Below are 18,231 nucleotides of genomic sequence, written 5' to 3'. Positions count from 1 at the left end.
TGCCAGCTTCCTGCTGGCGGATGTCCAAGATGTTGTGGCTTTGGCAGTGGTTATAGTATGCATAATCAACTTGACTTCCCAACGGGATGGAAGATACAGTGCTAAGGAGAAAATTGGGAAGGCCAGCTCTTAATTTCTGGAGCTATTCAGCAGAGCTGAATTTATTGAAAATTATACACTGCGCCTCTTTCATTCCAGCTTTGGTTATTTTCCAAGGCTTGAAAATGAATATTGAGTTCAAGGCTGTTTTCATTAAATCCTTTTCCCCATCTTGAATTACTTTTTAAAATTATGAACTTAATAAACTTTTATACCACCCCCCCCAAAAAAACCCCACAAGCCCACCATATAACTAGCTGCGTGATATAGAGAAAAGAATGCAGAATTTGGAGTCAAGGGGCCTTGGTTTGAATCCCAGCTTGGGGCACTCACCAGCCGTGTGACTGTGGACAAGTCCCTTGGTCTGTTTCCCCTTGGAGAAGATGAGAGTGACAGTACATGCCCAAGCTACCTCACGAGTTGGTTTTGAGGCCTCTACCCTTTGTAAACATTATGATATTAAAGAAATCATTTCAGTTTTTCCCCCAAATCTTTGTTTCTTTAAATAGCTTCTTTAAAAAATATATGTGTATGCACATATACATACGTGTGTATGTATGTGTATATACGTGTGTGTATGTGTATGTGTACATAATATCCCAAGGTTTTTATTTATAGTTGGGAGCTGTGATTCCATTGGTATAGGAACTCCCAGAATGGGAACCGGCCTTCTTCATGCAGATGATCAGCCATACACACACACACATATACGTATATTTTTGTGTACACACACACACGCGCGCGCGCGTGCACACACACACACACATACACATATAGTCTTAGAGAGTAGCCTGAGGTCATGAGTGGTTAAGTGTCTTGGCCAGGGTCACACATCCAGGGGCAGGATTTGAAGCTAGATCTTGCTGACTTCCTGGCTCCCTGTCCATGATGCCATAGTGTCTCTCATGCTAAATTACATTTTGGTTAATAATACTGCAAACTTTTCTCAAATGTGAGTACACAGAAGAGAGAAGTGAGTCAAGATCCAGACACTGATTTCTTTGTCTTTGTTATTTCAGGGATATCGGAACCATCCTTTGAGGCAAAATGCGAAGATCGTTTGTTTAAGAACTTGTTTCAAGACTATGAAAAATGGGTTCGTCCTGTGAAACACCTGAATGACAAAATAAAAATAAAGTTTGGCCTTTCAATCTCTCAATTAGTGGATGTGGTATGTGTATGTGCAGATAATGATAATAATGAACACTTCTAATGTCTTTTATGGCTAAAAAACACTGTATGTATCTTATCCCAGAATGACCCTGTGAAGTGGGTAGTATTGTTAGAACCTCAGTTTCCCTGTCTGTAAAATGGGGATGAGAGTTTGAATGATCTTGGCCAAGGAGTGGAGCTAGCTAGGTCTCTAGCCCACTGTACCATGCTGGCTTCTTACATGATGGGGATGATTCTAGGCAAATAGATACTTGCATATGTAATACAAATAGCAGCCACCATTTGTAGAAATCGTTGTAGATGTTTTCTCCATTGAACCTTTAACCCCATTTTATAGAGGATAAAAATGAGACTCAGAGGTCGACTCACCCATGGTCACGTAGCTCCTACTGGAAGCAGGATTCTAACCCAGGTCTTCCTGTGTTTAATGCTCATATTCTACCTACTACACCAGGCTGTTGATATGCCACAGACAAAACCTAGAGAATGATTTTTTTTTTACTGGGGAATTAAACACAGAAAATGCCCCCTTCCCCTTCCCCATGCCACTTTGTGTGGAGAATTCCCTCCTTTAACCTAGTAAAACTTTTGCTAAGCTCAGAATCACTAAATGTTATTTTTTTTTAAAGAAAGATACCCTTTCGAACATTATCACCCGTCCATCATCATAGAAAGGTGAGAATTTATGTTGAATTTCCCCCAGGAAGGATCCTTCAATCTGCCTTGATAATGTATTCTAATACTTGTCTCTTTTTCCCCGGAAATTCTTCCTTATAATCTAATTTCCTCATGTTCCCGTATCTGAGAAGTTTTTGGTTATTCGGACTTTAAGTCCACCAATCAGCATGTGCTTATTGCATAGCTAGAATTGTCAAGGTAGGGGTGGGGTGAGTGGGCACCAAAGATTTTACACAGTGTTTACCCCAAAGAAGCTTGTTATCTAGTTGGGGAGACCCAGCTTGTACAAACATGAAACAGAAACAGTATTTATAGATGTTAGCTCATGAGATCCTCACGCCCACCCTATGAAGCAGGTGCTGTTACTAATTCCCATTTCACAGATGGGGAAACTGAGGCAGGTGGCAGTTAAGTGAGGTGCCCAGGGTCACACAGCTGGTGAGTATTAGAGGTGGGAGTTGAATCCGAGTCTAGTCCTCTATCCACAGCTCTGTGTGGCCTCATGTAGTAGGTGATGTATAAACTCTAAAAGACTGTGGAAATGCAGAGATGAGAAAGATTGGTGAGTGGTATTTGTCAAGGAAGGCTTCATGGAGGGCGTGGCATTTGAGCAGAGCCTTGAAGGACATGGAGAATTTAGGCCACAAGACAGAAGGAGGAAGAATGCTGTAAGCAAAGGGAATCTAAGCCCTTGTCAGGTTTTGGGGGACAGTTGAAACACTGGCTGGGCTAAATCAGCAGATACATAGTAGGAAGTCAGTTAGCAAGCATTTATTTATTTTTAATAGTCATTTCTTCCTTTAAAAACATTTATTTATTTTTAGTTTTCAACATTCACTTCCAAAAGACTTTGAGCTCTAAATTTTCTCCCCCTCCCCCAGACAGCATTCAGAAGCATTAAGCTTCTGCATCTGTTGTTGTTGTCCAGTCATTTTCAGTCATGTCCAACTCTTCATGACCCCATTTGGGGTCTTCTTGGCAAAGATATTAGAGTGGTTTTGCCATTTTCTTCTCCAGCTCATTTTATGGATAAGAAAACTGAGGCAATGAGGGTTAAGTGACTTGCCCAGCATCACACAGCTAGGAAGTGTCAGAGGCTGAATTTGAACTCAGAAAGATGAGTCTTCCTGACTCCAGGCCTGGCGCTCCATCCACTGCACCACCCAGCTGCCCAACTATGTGCCAGACTCTGGGCTAAATGCTGAGGATACCAAGAAAGGGGAAAACAGTCCCTGCCCTTGAGGAGCTTACACTCTAATGAGGGAAAGGTGACAACTAATGTTCAGGGAGAGACTAGAGCTGGGAAGACCAATTGATAGGCGACCAATGCTGGAATATTCAGGAGGTAGTACCATGGAAAGAGCACCTGAGTCTCAGAGTGACATGACCCAAGTTCAAGTTCTGGCTTGTCCATTTATTAGCAGTGTGACCTTTGGCAAGTCACTTCTCCCCGAGCCTCAGTCCCCATCTAGGAAACAAAGGGTTGGACTAATTGATCTTTGAAGGTCTTTCCTCTGTGATGATGTTAAATCAGAGATGGCCCCAAGGCTTCACACCTGGTTGACTAGGGAAGATGTTAGCAGAAGTAGGTATGTTGGAAGAGGTACAAGGGTGTAAATGGTCTAGGCCTTGGATACGTCCAGTTGGAGATGGTGACAGAACCTTCGAGAGGAAATGTCCAGGAGCCAGTGGGAAATATGAGGAGTAGGACTGTAGTCTTTAGAATAAAGCAATAGTTGGAAGTCTTGAGAGTGGAGGTGAGCTCTTTAGGAGTGAATGGAGAGGAAGACAGCACAGGTATGAGCACACCGTTCCTCTACTCCAAAAGCTTTCTGTGGTTCCTCATTGCCTCCAGGAGAAGATACAAATCTTCAACCTGGTGTTTAAGGCCCCCCCCCCCCACCTCCTTAGTACTCTTAAAGCAAATCAATGAAACTGGAGTATCAGCCAACATGGGATCCCATTTCCCACCTCCATGTGTTTGTACAAGCTGTCTCCCATACCTGCAATGCACTTCTTCACCTCTGACTCTGAGAAGCCATTATCCTTCAAGGCTCAGGTTAGCGGTGTCACCTCCTTTGGAAGCTTTCCCTGATACCCCCCAGTTAATGCTCAATCCTCAAATTATGTTTTTACTCTTCTGTGTACATGTGGTACGTTCAACACTCCCCAACTACTAGTGGAAGGTGAGTTCCTTGAGGGCAGAGACTGTTCCATCTGTGTCTTTACTAATGCCAAGAGCCTAGCACATAGTAGGTATTTGGGTGGGGGTATTGTAGGCTCTCAAATGTTTATGAATTGAGAAAAATTGAGGTCTGATGTCTAAGGCTTGGGGGTTCTCTGTGAGGGGTACAGGGAGGGAGAGGACCCAGAAAAGAAAGCAGAGAAAGACTGTTCAGAGAGTGTCTATTAGTGTCAGATGCATTAACAAGGCTGTTCATTCAACAAATATTTGAGTGCCTCCTCTCTGGCAGGTCCCATGACAGGCAAGGGGGAATGGTGGTAACAGATAGGAATTCAAGATGCTATCTCTGCCTACAGGAAGTTTATAATCTAGTGGAGGAGATAAGACATATATGTAAGTCACTGTGCACCCAGGGAAGACTGGGAAGGTGCAGTAAGAGAGGGTCAAATTTCTGCCATTCCTAGGCAGGGAGGATTCATAGGGCTGAAGTAAGACCTGTAGGGATGAGGAAAATCAGAACATTGATTGAGGGCTTAGTAAAATACTTCTAAACCTTCTTTTGTCTGAGATGAAAAATCCAAGTTCCTTTAGTCTTCTCTTGTTCGTGTTCAACATGAAACCTTGGGTGAGCGACTTCATAACTGTGGGCCCCAGTTTTCTCATCTGTAAAATGAGGGAATTGGACTTGACTCCTAAGGTGCCTTCCCGGCTTTAAATCTATGATCTTATGAGTTGTTCCTTTGGTTTTCCTCCTAGATCTTTGATGGTGAGAGCCATGACTTGACTCAGACATCACATCAAAAATCTGAAAATTCTGCCATGTTTTTTCTTTTAATTCTTCTTTTAACTATTTGTTTCTCAAACATTTTGTAACTTCTTGCTGGTGACCTATTATTTCTGGAGGTCCCCTAAAATGTGTTGCTATTGTCTTTTTGACTGGGGATTTTCTGTAACCACATAGCATTTATTCATTGTGTTGTAATCCTTTTTAGTTTGCTTACTCATTTTCCGTCTTCCTTTATGAGTCTGATGGCTTTTGTTTGGGTTTTTTTTGTTTGGGGGCTGGCCTAATTCCCAATGTTCTCTCTTGACTTTTGTGTTCCCCATCCCCTCGCTTCTTGTGGCAGGTTTCTGTCCTGTTCAGGTCTGCCCCTGGCAGCATTGTCATGTCCAGACCACCAGGGTGAAGCAGCTTGGCTGCACTGCTCACACTGAGGAACGTGAAAGGAGGAGGTGATTCTATTCTTACTCCAAAGGAACTTTCCAGGTGGAGGTCTAAAGTGGGGGTTTTAAACACCCTCCTGCCACCGTTCCCCCAGGATCCTCCACACAGAAATACCCTTGGCTGTTTGAGCACTTCAGAGTCCTCCAAAGTTACACAACATTTCTGTTCATGCTCTTCCTTTATCAAGGAACGGGGCTGAAGCAAATTAGGTTATTGCCTTAAGGGAATAGACAGGAGAGAAGCCACCATGGCCAGAACTTGAGATTTAGGCCTGTCATGGTTGGTAATGATGATTACAGTGGAGGCTAGGCCAGTGGTGGGCCACCAAGATAGGTTGGGAAGACTGCATTTTTCATGCAGTGAAATCCCCTGCTGTTGTTTCATAAGACTTACATTGTATGTGTGTGATTACTGTACATTTGCTGCATTTCTCATTATTTGAATTTAGTACAGTGTGATAGCTCTGCTAAGAGTGAATTAATTCACCTGCTTCATTGTGTTCAATGAAAGTCAATTAAATAAACATTTATTAAGGTCCTTTTATATGCCAGGTACTGTGCTAAGCACTGGGGATGGATTTAGGGTTAGGGTTATATAGGGTTTATATAAAATATAAATGTTATCGATTTTGCCTTCAGGGCAGGGACTATAACCTTAGAGTCCTTTGGGTCTCTAGTGCCCTGTATACTGTAAGTGCTCAGTAAAAGTTGTGGGTTGAAGGAGATCTAGTACACAAAGTCGCTAGTGCACAGACCTAGTATGCAAAATTGCTAGTACACAAAGTCACTCAGAGGTTCAGCTGAGTGAGTGAGACCAGAGTAAAAAGCACTCTGAATTTCTCCCATATTTCCTCCTCTAGATTCTGCTTTTTGGAGGATAGGAGAGGGGGAAGAGAAGGGGGAAGGGCAAGGAGGGAGGGACAAGGGGGGATAGAGAGGAATGGAGATAGGGATAGAGCCAGAGATAGGGAGAGGAGGAGGGGAAGGTAGATAGAGGAAGGGAGAGAGGGGAAGAAGTGAGAGGGGTAGAGGAAGAAAGGGAAGAGAGTGAGGAAAGGGGAGACAGAGATGGAGGGGGAGGGAGAGAGATTTAGGTTCTTCTAAAGGAGCAGAGATAGTTTAGCAAAAAAAACAAACAAACCCAAAACCCCCACAAAACCCAAAATATGACTATGCTTATTGAAAATAGTCTGGTTTTTTTCATTTTCCTTGTATAGGACGAGAAGAATCAGTTAATGACCACAAACGTGTGGTTGAAACAGGTATGTACTGCACACCTGAGCCCTGCACGTGGGGGCTTCTTGAGGGGCAGAGGGGAAGGTCCTATGGAAGGCCTGCACTTGATGGTGCTGGGGTTGGCTGAGGAAGATGAAGGTGAATGAAATTGAGCAACGGCTCTCCCTTGTTTTATTTCTGTGGTTTCTTTGTCACCTTCCCTCCTCCTCACCCCCTATCAAGTCTCTGTTTTTTCTTAACTCCCTCCAATAGTTTTCACCAGCCAGTGTTCTCTTATTGTCCATGTCTCCCCTTCCTCTTCTTTCTACTCTGGCCCACCCTCCAACTCCTAACAGGTCTTTGGTGGGAAAAGCCAGCTCACAGAACATTTGTAGAATCTCACATCTTGAAGGTACCTCAGAGGCCTCTGAGTCCAGCCTGTACCTGAACAAGACTCCCCTAATGACAAGTGGTCACACGCCACTTTTGAAGAGGGATCCGTTATGTCCTGAGCCGGAACATTTGGACAGCTCCGATCATTAGGAATGTTTTCTTGATGTCAAGCCCAAATTTGCTTCCTTTCATTGGTCCTAGTTCTGTATTCAGGATGAAGCTAATCCCCCATCAAAGCAACAGCCCTTCAAATACACTTATCTTGCCTTCTCTTCTCCATGCTGACCATTGTCATGTCCTCCAGCTGCCCCTAGTATAGAATGAACTCAAGGCCCTTCCCCATAATGTTTGTCCTGCTCTGGACACTTTCCAACTTGTCTGTAGGGGTAGGGACTGGACTGTGATTTTGCTGATTGAGGAAGTTCCCACTATGAGATGCAGGTTGGTACCTTCTCTGTAACATCTTATCTTAGAAAGTTGACCAAAGCACCAAGAGGTTGTGCCTTAGCTGGGGTCACATGGCCAGGATGGGTCACGAAGACCCAAGTCTTCCTGGCTCCAAGGCTGGCTTTCTATGCACTCAGTCATGCTTTCATACTTCCCACTACTCCCCTCCCCCCATCCATTAATCATACTAAGATGTGGGGATAGTTAGAGGATTGCTATGGCCATGGAAAAACTCAGTTGCTTTGAAGGACCCCTTGGTCTCCTAGGCACCAGTGCTCTCTAGAATAAATTGCAATCTTTCCACACCTCATCCTGTGTAATTTTCACCCCTGTCTTTCTAGAAATCATCCACAGAGGATCTGCCCCATGTGTTGGAGGCCTTTTTCTTGGTCTTTCAAGTGCACCAGGGTTACATTTGGGCTGGTTCCTTATGCCAGTTACATTTTGGATCCAATTCAAAAAACCACATCAGGGCATTCCCTAATTCAGGGCCATCGAGCATCCTTGGGATAACGTTCTGTTGAGTGCAGCCATGAGCTTGTCTAAGGACAGAATGGCACCCACCAGATGCACTGACATAGAGAATGAAGGGGAGACATGAGTGATTATCTCCATGAGTGGTCCTGCAGCAATTCTCATCATGGAGGTAGTGCTGGGACCTAACACTGGTTATCTTGCCCAGGATCCCTGTATAGACTCTGGTGGAGCAGACAGAGCCCCCAAGCATCTGGCTTGAATGTTATGTCAGGATCCAGCTCACCTGTGCTTCTTGGAGACCACAGCTGGAGGTTCCTGAGTAGGTGGGGGAAACCAATTCCAAGCCCCTGCCAGCCAAGAGTGTTGTAGACAGGATCAGGGTTATCCCTTGGCAAGATAAGAGAGTGGTGACTCTGGGCTTTCAACATGGGAGTAGAAACGTGTGTATGTAACCCGTGATCTTGCAAGAAAGAATTGAGTTCCATGGAACCTTTCCTGCCCTATTCCCTCCTACCTTCCCCCACCAGGTAAAAGTGTTCTCAGATTCCTCATAACACTTTGCCTCAATTTCTCCTTTGTACTTATCTCAGGCTGCCTTTTATCATCATTTATTCATGTAATTGTAAATAATTGAATTGTAAAATTCTTTTAGAACAGGGCCTGTGTTGTGTCTGTCAGGCCCAGTGCCTAGCAGGGTGCTTTCTAAATCAGGCATCTTAATAAACTTCTGTTGAATGAATGCATGATTGCTTATACTGCCTGCCAACATTTTTAGATATTTAGTTTTTCTTATGCCTTGCAGTGTTCTTTATTTTTAAGGAATGGGTTGATGTAAAATTAAGATGGAACCCTGATGACTACGCTGGAATCAAAGCTATCCGCGTCCCCTCCGACTCCATCTGGACTCCAGACATAGTATTGTTTGACAAGTAAGAACGATACCATTAGCGTGATTTACGTTTGTAGAATAAAAGCAGGCTGTGTAAATATTCGTCACTGCCTCTCCTCCTCTACCACATGGAGATTTATAGAGTTGTGATCTAATCACATTCCTTCTGGACCTCATCGTGTCCTTTTCTATTAGACTACATATTCAAATGGCCTGCGCTATCTCATATTTCTGTCATATGGAGCAGCCATTGTGTGCTTAGGCATAGGACACAATGCCTGTCCTAGGAGCCTCTTCTCATGCTTTTATAAGGGCACTGGCTTTGGAAACAGAAGAACTAGGTTCAAATCCCAGCCTGTGTGACCTTGAGAAAGACATCTGGCTTCTCTGGGCCTCAGTTTCCTCATGTATAAAATGAAGGAGCAGATAACCTTGGAGATCCCTTCCAGCTCCAGATAAATGATCCTTTAAACTCTCTTGAGTCTGGGAAGAAGTATGATATAATGGATAGAGTGTGAGACCTGTAATTAGGAAGATCCAGGCTCAAGTCTTCCTTCCCTCCTTCCTTCCCTTCCTTCCCTCCTCCCTTCCCTCCTCCCTTCACTCCCTTCCTTCCCTCCTTCCTTCTCTCCTTCCTTCCCTCCTTCCTCCCTCCCTCCCTCACTTCACTCCTTCCTTCCTTCCTTCCTTTCTTTCTTCCTCTCTCCCTCCCTCCCTCCTTTCCCTCCTTCCCTCCTTCCTTCCCTCTGTCTCTCCCTCTTCTCACCTCCTCTTTTTCCTCTAGTGCTAGCCTCTTACCATTTCTCCCAATAGAATCTCTTTATTATAACAAATAAGTATATTCAAGCAAAACAAGTCACCTCATTGTCTCTGTCTGAACATGTATGTCTGATTCCTCTCCTCCAGTCTCCCACCTCTCTGTGAAGAAGTGGGGAAAGTATGTATGGATTAATCAGAGTTCTTTCGTCTTTCCAAGTGGTTTCCTTTACAATACTATGGTTATCATGTATGTTATTCTAATTCCATCATTTTGCCCTGCGTCAGTGCATACAAGTCCTTCAAGGTTTCTCTGATTCCTGCCCTTTTTCTTACAGGGAAACCGTATTCCACTCTTTTCACTTGTTCAGCCACTCCCTAGTTCGTGGGCAGTTCTTTGCTACAACAGAAGATGCTGCTCTGAATATTTTTTGTACATGTATGTCCCTACCCATTCTCTTGGACCTCTTTGGAGTATAGTATGTGCCTAGTAGTGATATGGTCTAGTTTTTTTCCTATTACATCTTACTGAACTTGAATGTGATTTTTTATAGTGGCTAAAATTATATATTTAAGTCACTAAATGATAAAAGGTGTTTTTTTTTAAGTACCAGTAAAATTCTGGCACTTGCATGTTTGAGACCAAACCCAACTACTGGGAAGATAAATATTTGGATTGTTTGCTTTCATATGTGACTAATATGCGTTTGTTCACATGTGTGTTGTTTCAGTGCAGATGGACGCTTTGAAGGGACCAGCACAAAAGCGGTTGTACGATATGATGGCACTGTGTCATGGACCCCACCAGCCAACTACAAAAGCTCCTGCACCATAGATGTCACCTTTTTCCCCTTTGATCTCCAAAACTGTTCTATGAAATTTGGTTCATGGACATATGATGGATCACAGGTGGATTTAGTATTGGAGGATTATGATGTAGACAAAAGAGATTTCTTTGATAATGGAGAATGGGAAATAGTGAGTGCCACTGGAAGCAAAGGGAACAGAACAGATGGATGTTGCTGGTATCCCTACGTGACTTACTCATTTGTAATTAAGCGTTTGCCTCTCTTTTATACACTTTTCCTCATCATACCCTGCATTGGACTCTCGTTTTTAACTGTTCTCGTCTTCTATCTTCCTTCAAATGAAGGTGAAAAGATCTCTCTCTGCACTTCAGTGCTCGTGTCCTTGACTGTCTTCCTCCTAGTTATTGAAGAGATCATCCCATCATCTTCCAAAGTTATCCCTCTAATTGGAGAGTACCTAGTGTTTACTATGATTTTTGTGACATTGTCAATCATGGTGACTGTCTTTGCGATCAACATTAACCATCGTTCCTCCTCCACGCACAATCCCATGGCACCTTGGGTCCGCAAAATTTTTCTTCATCAGCTTCCCAAGCTTCTGTGTATGAGGAGCCATGTAGATCGGTACTTTAGCCACAAGGAAGAAACTGGCAAGATCAATGGCTCCAGATCTTCTCGGAACACCTTGGAGGCTGCTCTTGATTCCATTCGCTACATCACAAGGCATGTCATGAAGGAGAATGACGTCCGCGAGGTCTGTCCCAATGTCTTGTGAATTAAACTCAGATTTAAGATGGAGATAAAGTACCAGTTCTGACTTACTACTCCCCAGCTTTCTAGTTTAAGTTTTATTAAAATAGTGATTAAATATTAAATTATTATTATAAATATTATATTCTATATAAAATACATAAATGTTATAATATTAAAATAATTTATTAAATTGTTTTCAGGATAATTGGCTTGTCCATGGTCACATGGCATGGACACACAATGGCAGAGCTGAGACTCAAACATAGGATTTCTAAGTCTAAATCAAATGCTTCCATAGGCCACCAGTAAGGTGACTAACTTATTTTCAGCCATAATGACTCAGGAAAGGCATAGAAGGATTGTGACCTAAACTGGTGGAGGTCGTAGACTCTTTAAAAATCCTGGATCCTTGAAACATATAGAGATAGAGCCCAGACCTGAGATTTCATTGGTGTGAGGGATTCTCAAGTGAGGAAATCTCCGTTGATGCAGGTTGCTGCCTCCTCAGCAACTTAGCAAGTTTTGCCTACAGCACTGAGAGGTTAAATAACCAGGACAAAGTCATTCAGCCAGTATGAGTTAGAGGTAGAATTTGAACCGAGATCTTCCTAGCTCTGACACCAGCTCTCTGTCCTCTAGGTCAAGCTGTCTCTTTTTAGATATCTATGTAATTCACACATAATAGAAACCTAATACATAATTTGATATATACATAATTCAAACATTTTATTGTTGTTCAGTCATGTTCAATTCTTCGTGACTCCATTTGGGGTTTTCTTGGCAGTACTAGAGTGGTTTGCCATTTCCTTCTCCAGTTCATTTTACAGATGAGGAAACTGAGGCAAACAGGCTTAGGTGACTTACCCAGGATTATACAACTAGTAAGTGTCTGAGGCCAGATTTTGTATATATATATATCCATCTACACACACCCACACCCACATAAGTTAGAGTTTGAATCTGAAAGAAAGAGGAATTAATCAGCCAACAAGCATTTGTGCTAACAATGTGCCATACACTGATGAAACACAAAAACACAACAATCCCTGACCTCAAAGAGCTTACATTCTATCAGAAGAAACAACACGAACACACAGGATCATGGATTTAGTGCTAGAGGGGACTTTTAGAGACCTCTTAGTCCAACCCACATTGAGGGGATATAGCCAACCCATTTCAAATGTCTGTCTTACAGAAACTATAGAAGTTTCATTTCCAACATTCATGTAAGTCTTAAAGAGAAAGTAAGTCTGCCTAGTCTCCCTATCAGACATTGAAAAGAAGGGCTACAAGGAAGTGCAAAATCAACTCGAGAGAATTTTGGTGGTGGGAAAGTAGTAGTTGTGGGGGACATCAGGAAAGGCCTCCTTTAAGAAGTGGTGCTTAATGAAGACAGTAATTGGTTCACAGTCAGGAGCCCAGGGTTCTAGGCTCTGAGAAAGTTAATGTCCGCCTCTCAGCCTCTGTAAAATAAAGATAAATGGAGAGCATACATAAAGTGCTTCACCGACCTGAAAGTGCTATATAAATGCTACTTGCTGTTATTTCCTATGAGGGGCTTGAATTAGCTGATTTCTGAGTGTCTCCTCCATCTCATATTCTGGGATCCCTTTCTTCTGGAATGTGGTGGATGAAGCCAGAGCGTGGGGGATATAGTAATGGGAGATGGCCCGAGGCCTACGTTGCTGGAGCCATCGTCCAGTATCCCTTCCAGCATATGACATAGGACACTTTTGTAACCTATTATAAAATGTTCATAAAATGCAAATTATAAAATATTTGATGTTATGAAATTTAGCCAACATGGAGAAAATAGGTGTTTCATGTGTGTTTGGGTTTTTCTGTTTTCTTTCTTTCTTTTTTTTTATTATATTAGGTTGTTGAAGACTGGAAATTCATAGCCCAAGTACTTGACCGGATCTTTTTATGGACTTTTCTTCTGGTTTCAATAATTGGTTCACTTGGGCTTTTCGTTCCTGTTATTTATAAATGGGCCAGTATCCCCATACCCAATCATATTGGGAATACAAATAAGTGATGCTGTCTCAAGGATGGTCTAGACGGGATTATCCAACAAAAGGTACCTGGGATCTCTCAAAGCCATCTTTGGTAATTATGAAGAAATAAAGCAGAATAAATCATGTCTAAATTTTAAAATGAGGTTGGCATCCTCATACCCACTGTAGATCCTAATCTGTGGACAGTAGCATTCTCTAAGAGATTGTCTCTAATAGGACCAACCTACGGAAATAATGTAGCTCCCAGAGTGTGTTGTTTGAATAATGGCATTTTGAGATGCTGAACAGAATTAGAAACTGCTTTACCAACTGATGGATTGGTCATTGATCCGATGCATCTTCTTTTGTTGTTGTTGAGGCATTTTTCAGTCGTGTCTGACTCTTGGTGACCCCATTTGGGGTTTTCTTGGCAAAGATCCTGGAATGGTTCACCATTTCCTTCTCCAGCCCATCCTACAGATGAGCAACTGAGGCAAACAAGGTTAAGTGACATCCCAGGGTCACACAGCCAGGAAGTGAACTCATGAAGACGAGTTGACCTGATGCTAAGCCCCACGCTCCATCCAGTTTGCCACCTAGATGTTCACACGTCTTCTCAGTTATGCTAATTTATGACCAATAATGCATGGGGCTTTTTTAAGAGGCTCTCCTCTTGACATCACTGAAGAATGCCAATTTTATTTATAACAACAACTCACGTTTGCACAGAGATTTAAGGTTTAACATTACTTTGAAATGCTCTGCCCTGGGTGATACAATCCAAATTTTAAAATCCTGGTTCTTTTTATCCTGTTTTCATCTTATAAATAAGCTCTATTTTTTCATTTTGTGTTATGCTATGTTACATATATAATGTTTTTATTTGATGTAAAATTACAAGTGAACACCATGCTGCTTTTTTGGTCTTTAAAAATCCAGATTTCTTTTGTGTATATATGATTGGATGTTCCTTTAGAGTTTTCCTCTTTAGACGCTTCAATCAACCATTCATTTTGTGTTATTTCCACATATCTCATTTCACCATAAAAGGGATCCTGTTCCTCCACCGTAAAATCATATAAATGTTAAAGTGCTTGGATGCATGCTCCTTCCTTGTCCTGAAGCATTTTCTTCAGCCTTTCCCCTCCCCACCCCCCAACCCTGGCCCATCAATCAAAGCAATACTCTTTGGTTTAAATTAAATTAAATTGTAATGTCATCTCAGGAATAGCAGGGTTCAGATTCCGCCTCCAGATACTTACTACCTGGGTAACCTTAGGCCAGGCATCTAGCCTTTTTCTGGCCCAGGAGCTTCCTACGACTTACACTTATGAGTCTCAGACCCATAGTGATCTTGAGAAGGGCATTCACTCACTAGGAGTTTCCCCCACTGTCTGAAATTCCAGACCCTTTCCAGTATTATCCCTTTATCCTTGTGTTTATTTTCTATAGCATTATTCAAAATGTTACAGTTTGGGATCATCCCATCTCTACCTGGAACATATATATGTCTATATGTATACATATACATATATATACATAAATATGTCTATATATACACATATATATGTAATGTTTTGTACACAGACTGTATTCTCCAAAATTACAAAGGCAATTCTGGCTGGAGCTTCCATACCAGATTTTTCAGATATTCTTAGTAGATAGAATATCTTTTCCATGCGAATAGCCTCCTGAAGACAACATTCAGCCTGCCTCCAATTTGCCAAAAGCTGATGTGGTGCAGTGGATAGAGCACCATGCTTGTCAGGAAGACTCATCTTCCTGAGTTCAAACCTGGCCTCAGACACTTAACTAGCTGTGTGACTCTGGGCAAGTCACTTAACCCTCTTTGCCTCAGTTTCCTCATCTGTAAAATGAGCTGGAGAAGGAGAAGGCAAACCACTCCAGTGTCTCTACCAAGAAAACCCCAAATGAAGAGTCATGAAGAGTTGACTGAACAACATTTGAGTGCAGCAGCTCTAAGCCTGCTTTGGTCTCTCATTTTCCAAATCCCAGTCTAATTTAGGTGAGGGGAGATAAGCAAAAGCAGTTGCATCTCTTGGTTGTGATACACTGGATTACAAACTTATGGTCCATAATGATTCTAAATACACATTCATGGCTAACGGAACAGGCAAGAAGGTCGGTGATCTTTCTTTCCATTTTAAATTCCTGAAGGTCACTTGAATTTAGATGACTATTAGAAAGCCCATCTTGGGTTGAGGCATTTACTCTGCAAGTTAACCACCTTTGGAGGGCGGGTCCCATGTCTAGTTAACTTGCATTTTATAGTCAGTAGATACCTTAGAAAATCCCATCTGATGGTCATGATGATGGATTGGCTTATAAGTCTCTATAGCTTAGGTGACGCTAATATTTTAGAACAGCCATGTCTCTATTCACATAGAATCACAGACCTGGAGCTGAAAGGGGCTTCAAAGGCCATCTAGTCCAACTGCCTGCCTCTACAGAAAGGGAAACCGAGGCCCAGGGACATTAAGTAACATCCACAATTAGTAAATATTGGAGGCAAGACTTGGAGCAGAAGAGAGTGGGATGGGCAGGCACAGATGGGTCACCATCTGTATTGCTGGAGGGAATATTCAAATCTATGAGATCACAGAACCATGGGCATATTGGAGTACTTTAGCACAGACATGCCTGGAACTCTTAATGGCTTCCCCACCCTCTGTGGCTTTAAAACATTTCAAGTACAAATAAAATTCATAAAACTGTGCCTCTTGAAAAATGGAGAAGCGAGTCACATATTTTCTGTAGTTTTGAGTGTTTTATTTGTGCACGGAAAAACAGACTTCAGTTCTGAGAGGAAAGAGAAGATTAACATGGCCGCTTTGGATCATTAGCTTTCTCTTTATAGTCAAGATGGCGGTCTAGGAAGGTTTAAAATGGGACCAGGTGCACCCTCTGTTAATAATACTAGATGCCATTTTCTCTTCCTGATATTAAGCAACTTTTCTAAAGTTCAATGAATACCAATAGATTTGGCAGTTCTAGGTATGATGGAAGGATAAGGAGGTCTCCCTGCCATAGGGATTGTTGACCTTTTTTGTGTGTCATAGAGCCCAGTGGCAATCTGGTGAAGCCAATGGACCCTTTCTCAGAATCCTGACTTTATAGAAGGAACTGCTCGATTTCAAATAGTTAGGGAAAACAAAGATTTTCTTTTCCATCCCAGTTTGAAGACCCTCTGAAGTGTCTCTACCTGGCCCAGGCTAAGAGCCCCTGATCTCTGAGGAAAGCTTAGCTCAAAGGCAGTTAAGAACCATTTGAATTTTTTTGGCAGAAAAGGAGCTGTGTCAGAAAAGTGCAGCTGAGTCCACTTTGGATAAAAGGGAAATTCTGGAAATTCCTTGGGTGGATGGAGTGTTTATGGAGCAAGTCCTTTTCTAATTAAGTTTATGATTCATCTACAGAAAAGAAGGAATCCGAAGGTGAAACCTTTTTCTAAATGCACACATAAAATGCTCGGTAAATGCTTATTGAATCGAATTGGACTTTTTGGGGAAGTGAATAATTGCCCCCAGTTTAATCTGTTCCACGGATGTGAATTTCCATATAATAGATCTCCCTTATGAAGGCCCACACGTAAAACGGCAAGCTTCCTGTGGGCAGGGATGGGTCGTTCTTGGTCTTTGTATTCCCAAGCAGACCTGAGGACTGGCACATGGGAGGAAGTTAACACGTTTCTGGTGAGTTGGTAGATTTGGTTGACTGATTGATATTAGCGAAGGGGATGAGGGGAGGGGTCTGTATTCAGTTCTCATCCCACCAAAAGTTCCTCTTTGTTCCTTGTTTTAAATCAGAGAACCGTAGACTTAGAGCTGAAAGCACCACAGAGGCGTCTTGTCCAAATCCCTCATTTTACAGAGAAGGAATTTGATGTGGTAAGTGGCAGGCTATGCCACTTAGATCTCAGCCTCTTTCCAGGTGACCTCACCAGCCACAGGAAGCTTCTGATGCCACCTGAGGGACCCTGGGCAAGTCACCCAAGCTTTGTGCCCCAGCAGATTTATAAGGTTAAGGTAACACTCAATTCTAAGGATTTTTGTTGGTTTATTGTTCAATGGGGGGGGGAGGGGTGGCAGATAACAAAAATTTGTGAAAAGAAATAAACACATTTTTACAAGACTGTAAGTTACTTGTAATAAATACCAGTAAGAAGGGTCTCTTTGGGGAGAGAAGTTTCCTCACCAGAAGTTCTTAATTATTATTATGATGATGATTTAATTATACAGCGCTTTAAGTTTTGCAGAACCCTGTACAGGTTCACTCACAACAATCTTAGAAGCAGGTGCTGTCTTATCCCCATTTAATAGATGAGGAAACTGAGGCAGGGGTTAAGTAGCTTGCTAGTATGTGTCTGAGGTCGAATTTGAACCTAGGTCTTCCTGACTCCAAATCGAGCCTTCTGATGCTATGCGACCTTGCTGCCTAGCTGTACCGATGAAATCACAAGTCTGGTCCCTGACAAATGCCTCCAAACCACCAGAGTTTCCTCTCTAGCCGTCCTCTCTTCAGTATTAAAGTGTTCTGAAGAGGCTCCTTCACCTCCTTCAGGAAGCCTTCCCTGGCCTCCTCCTGCCAGCAGACAGTGAACTATCCTTTCACAAATTTCTCCTAGCACTCTGTCTGGATCTGTCTTCTTTCTGTTCTGTTCACAATGGATTTGGAGTCAAAAGGCCTGGGTTCAAATCCTGACTCTGCTGAGTCACCTTGGGTGAGTGGCTTAATCTTTTTGGGCCTCGGTTTCCTCATCTGTAAAACAAGAGGGCTGGATCCTAAGGTCCCTTCTAGGTTGGAATCTGTGATTGGGTGATTGTCTGGGATCTTTTTGGGTCTCTGTCTCTGATCCTTTGCTTTTTTTGTGCATATAACTTGGCCCCTACTAAAAGGTAAACTCTTTGAAGATGGAAATTGTTTTTTCACTCTTCTCCATGTCTTGCACTTAATAAAATTTTGCTGAACTGAATTATGCTGAATATACATGTTTCCCACATGGAAGAATTAGGTTTTCCAATTTTATTTGTGGTTTTCCCCACATTGCATTATTTATGAAATGTTATAAGGGATAAACAAGTTAACACACTGTCCTCTTGCTTGGTACATACGTAGGCA

The 18,231-nt window shown here is 42.4% G+C and overlaps 1 protein-coding gene across 2 annotated transcripts; it reads left to right on the top strand.

Moving 5' to 3' along the window:
• The first annotated feature begins 1,042 nt into the window (after window positions 1–1,042).
• Window positions 1,043–13,468, top strand: CHRNA5 (cholinergic receptor nicotinic alpha 5 subunit). 2 transcript variants are annotated; one of them, XM_036735588.1, is made up of 5 exons: window positions 1,043–1,270; window positions 6,577–6,621; window positions 8,711–8,820; window positions 10,268–11,099; window positions 12,975–13,468. In XM_036735588.1, exons 2-5 carry the CDS (start codon window positions 6,595–6,597, stop codon window positions 13,134–13,136), a joined length of 1,131 nt encoding a protein of 376 aa, XP_036591483.1. In that variant the 5' UTR covers window positions 1,043–1,270; window positions 6,577–6,594; the 3' UTR covers window positions 13,137–13,468. The 2 variants fall into 2 exon arrangements, with proteins under 2 accessions (XP_036591483.1, XP_036591484.1); XM_036735589.1 differs by having other exon boundaries at window positions 1,264–1,270; window positions 8,694–8,820.
• The last annotated feature ends 4,763 nt before the right edge of the window (window positions 13,469–18,231 follow it).

This window comes from Trichosurus vulpecula, chromosome 8 (genome assembly GCF_011100635.1).
Source record: "Trichosurus vulpecula isolate mTriVul1 chromosome 8, mTriVul1.pri, whole genome shotgun sequence".
Taxonomy (NCBI): Eukaryota; Metazoa; Chordata; class Mammalia; order Diprotodontia; family Phalangeridae; genus Trichosurus; species Trichosurus vulpecula.
This window is presented reverse-complemented; position numbering and strand designations above follow the sequence as displayed.

Coding starts and splice junctions, on each gene's coding strand:
- CHRNA5 (XM_036735588.1), top strand. CDS start 6,595: ATGACCACAAACGTGTGGTTGAAACAG. Junction 8,821..10,267: donor GACATAGTATTGTTTGACAA/GTAAGAACGATA, acceptor GTGTTGTTTCAG/TGCAGATGGACGCTTTGAAG. Junction 11,100..12,974: donor AGGAGAATGACGTCCGCGAG/GTCTGTCCCAAT, acceptor TTATTATATTAG/GTTGTTGAAGACTGGAAATT.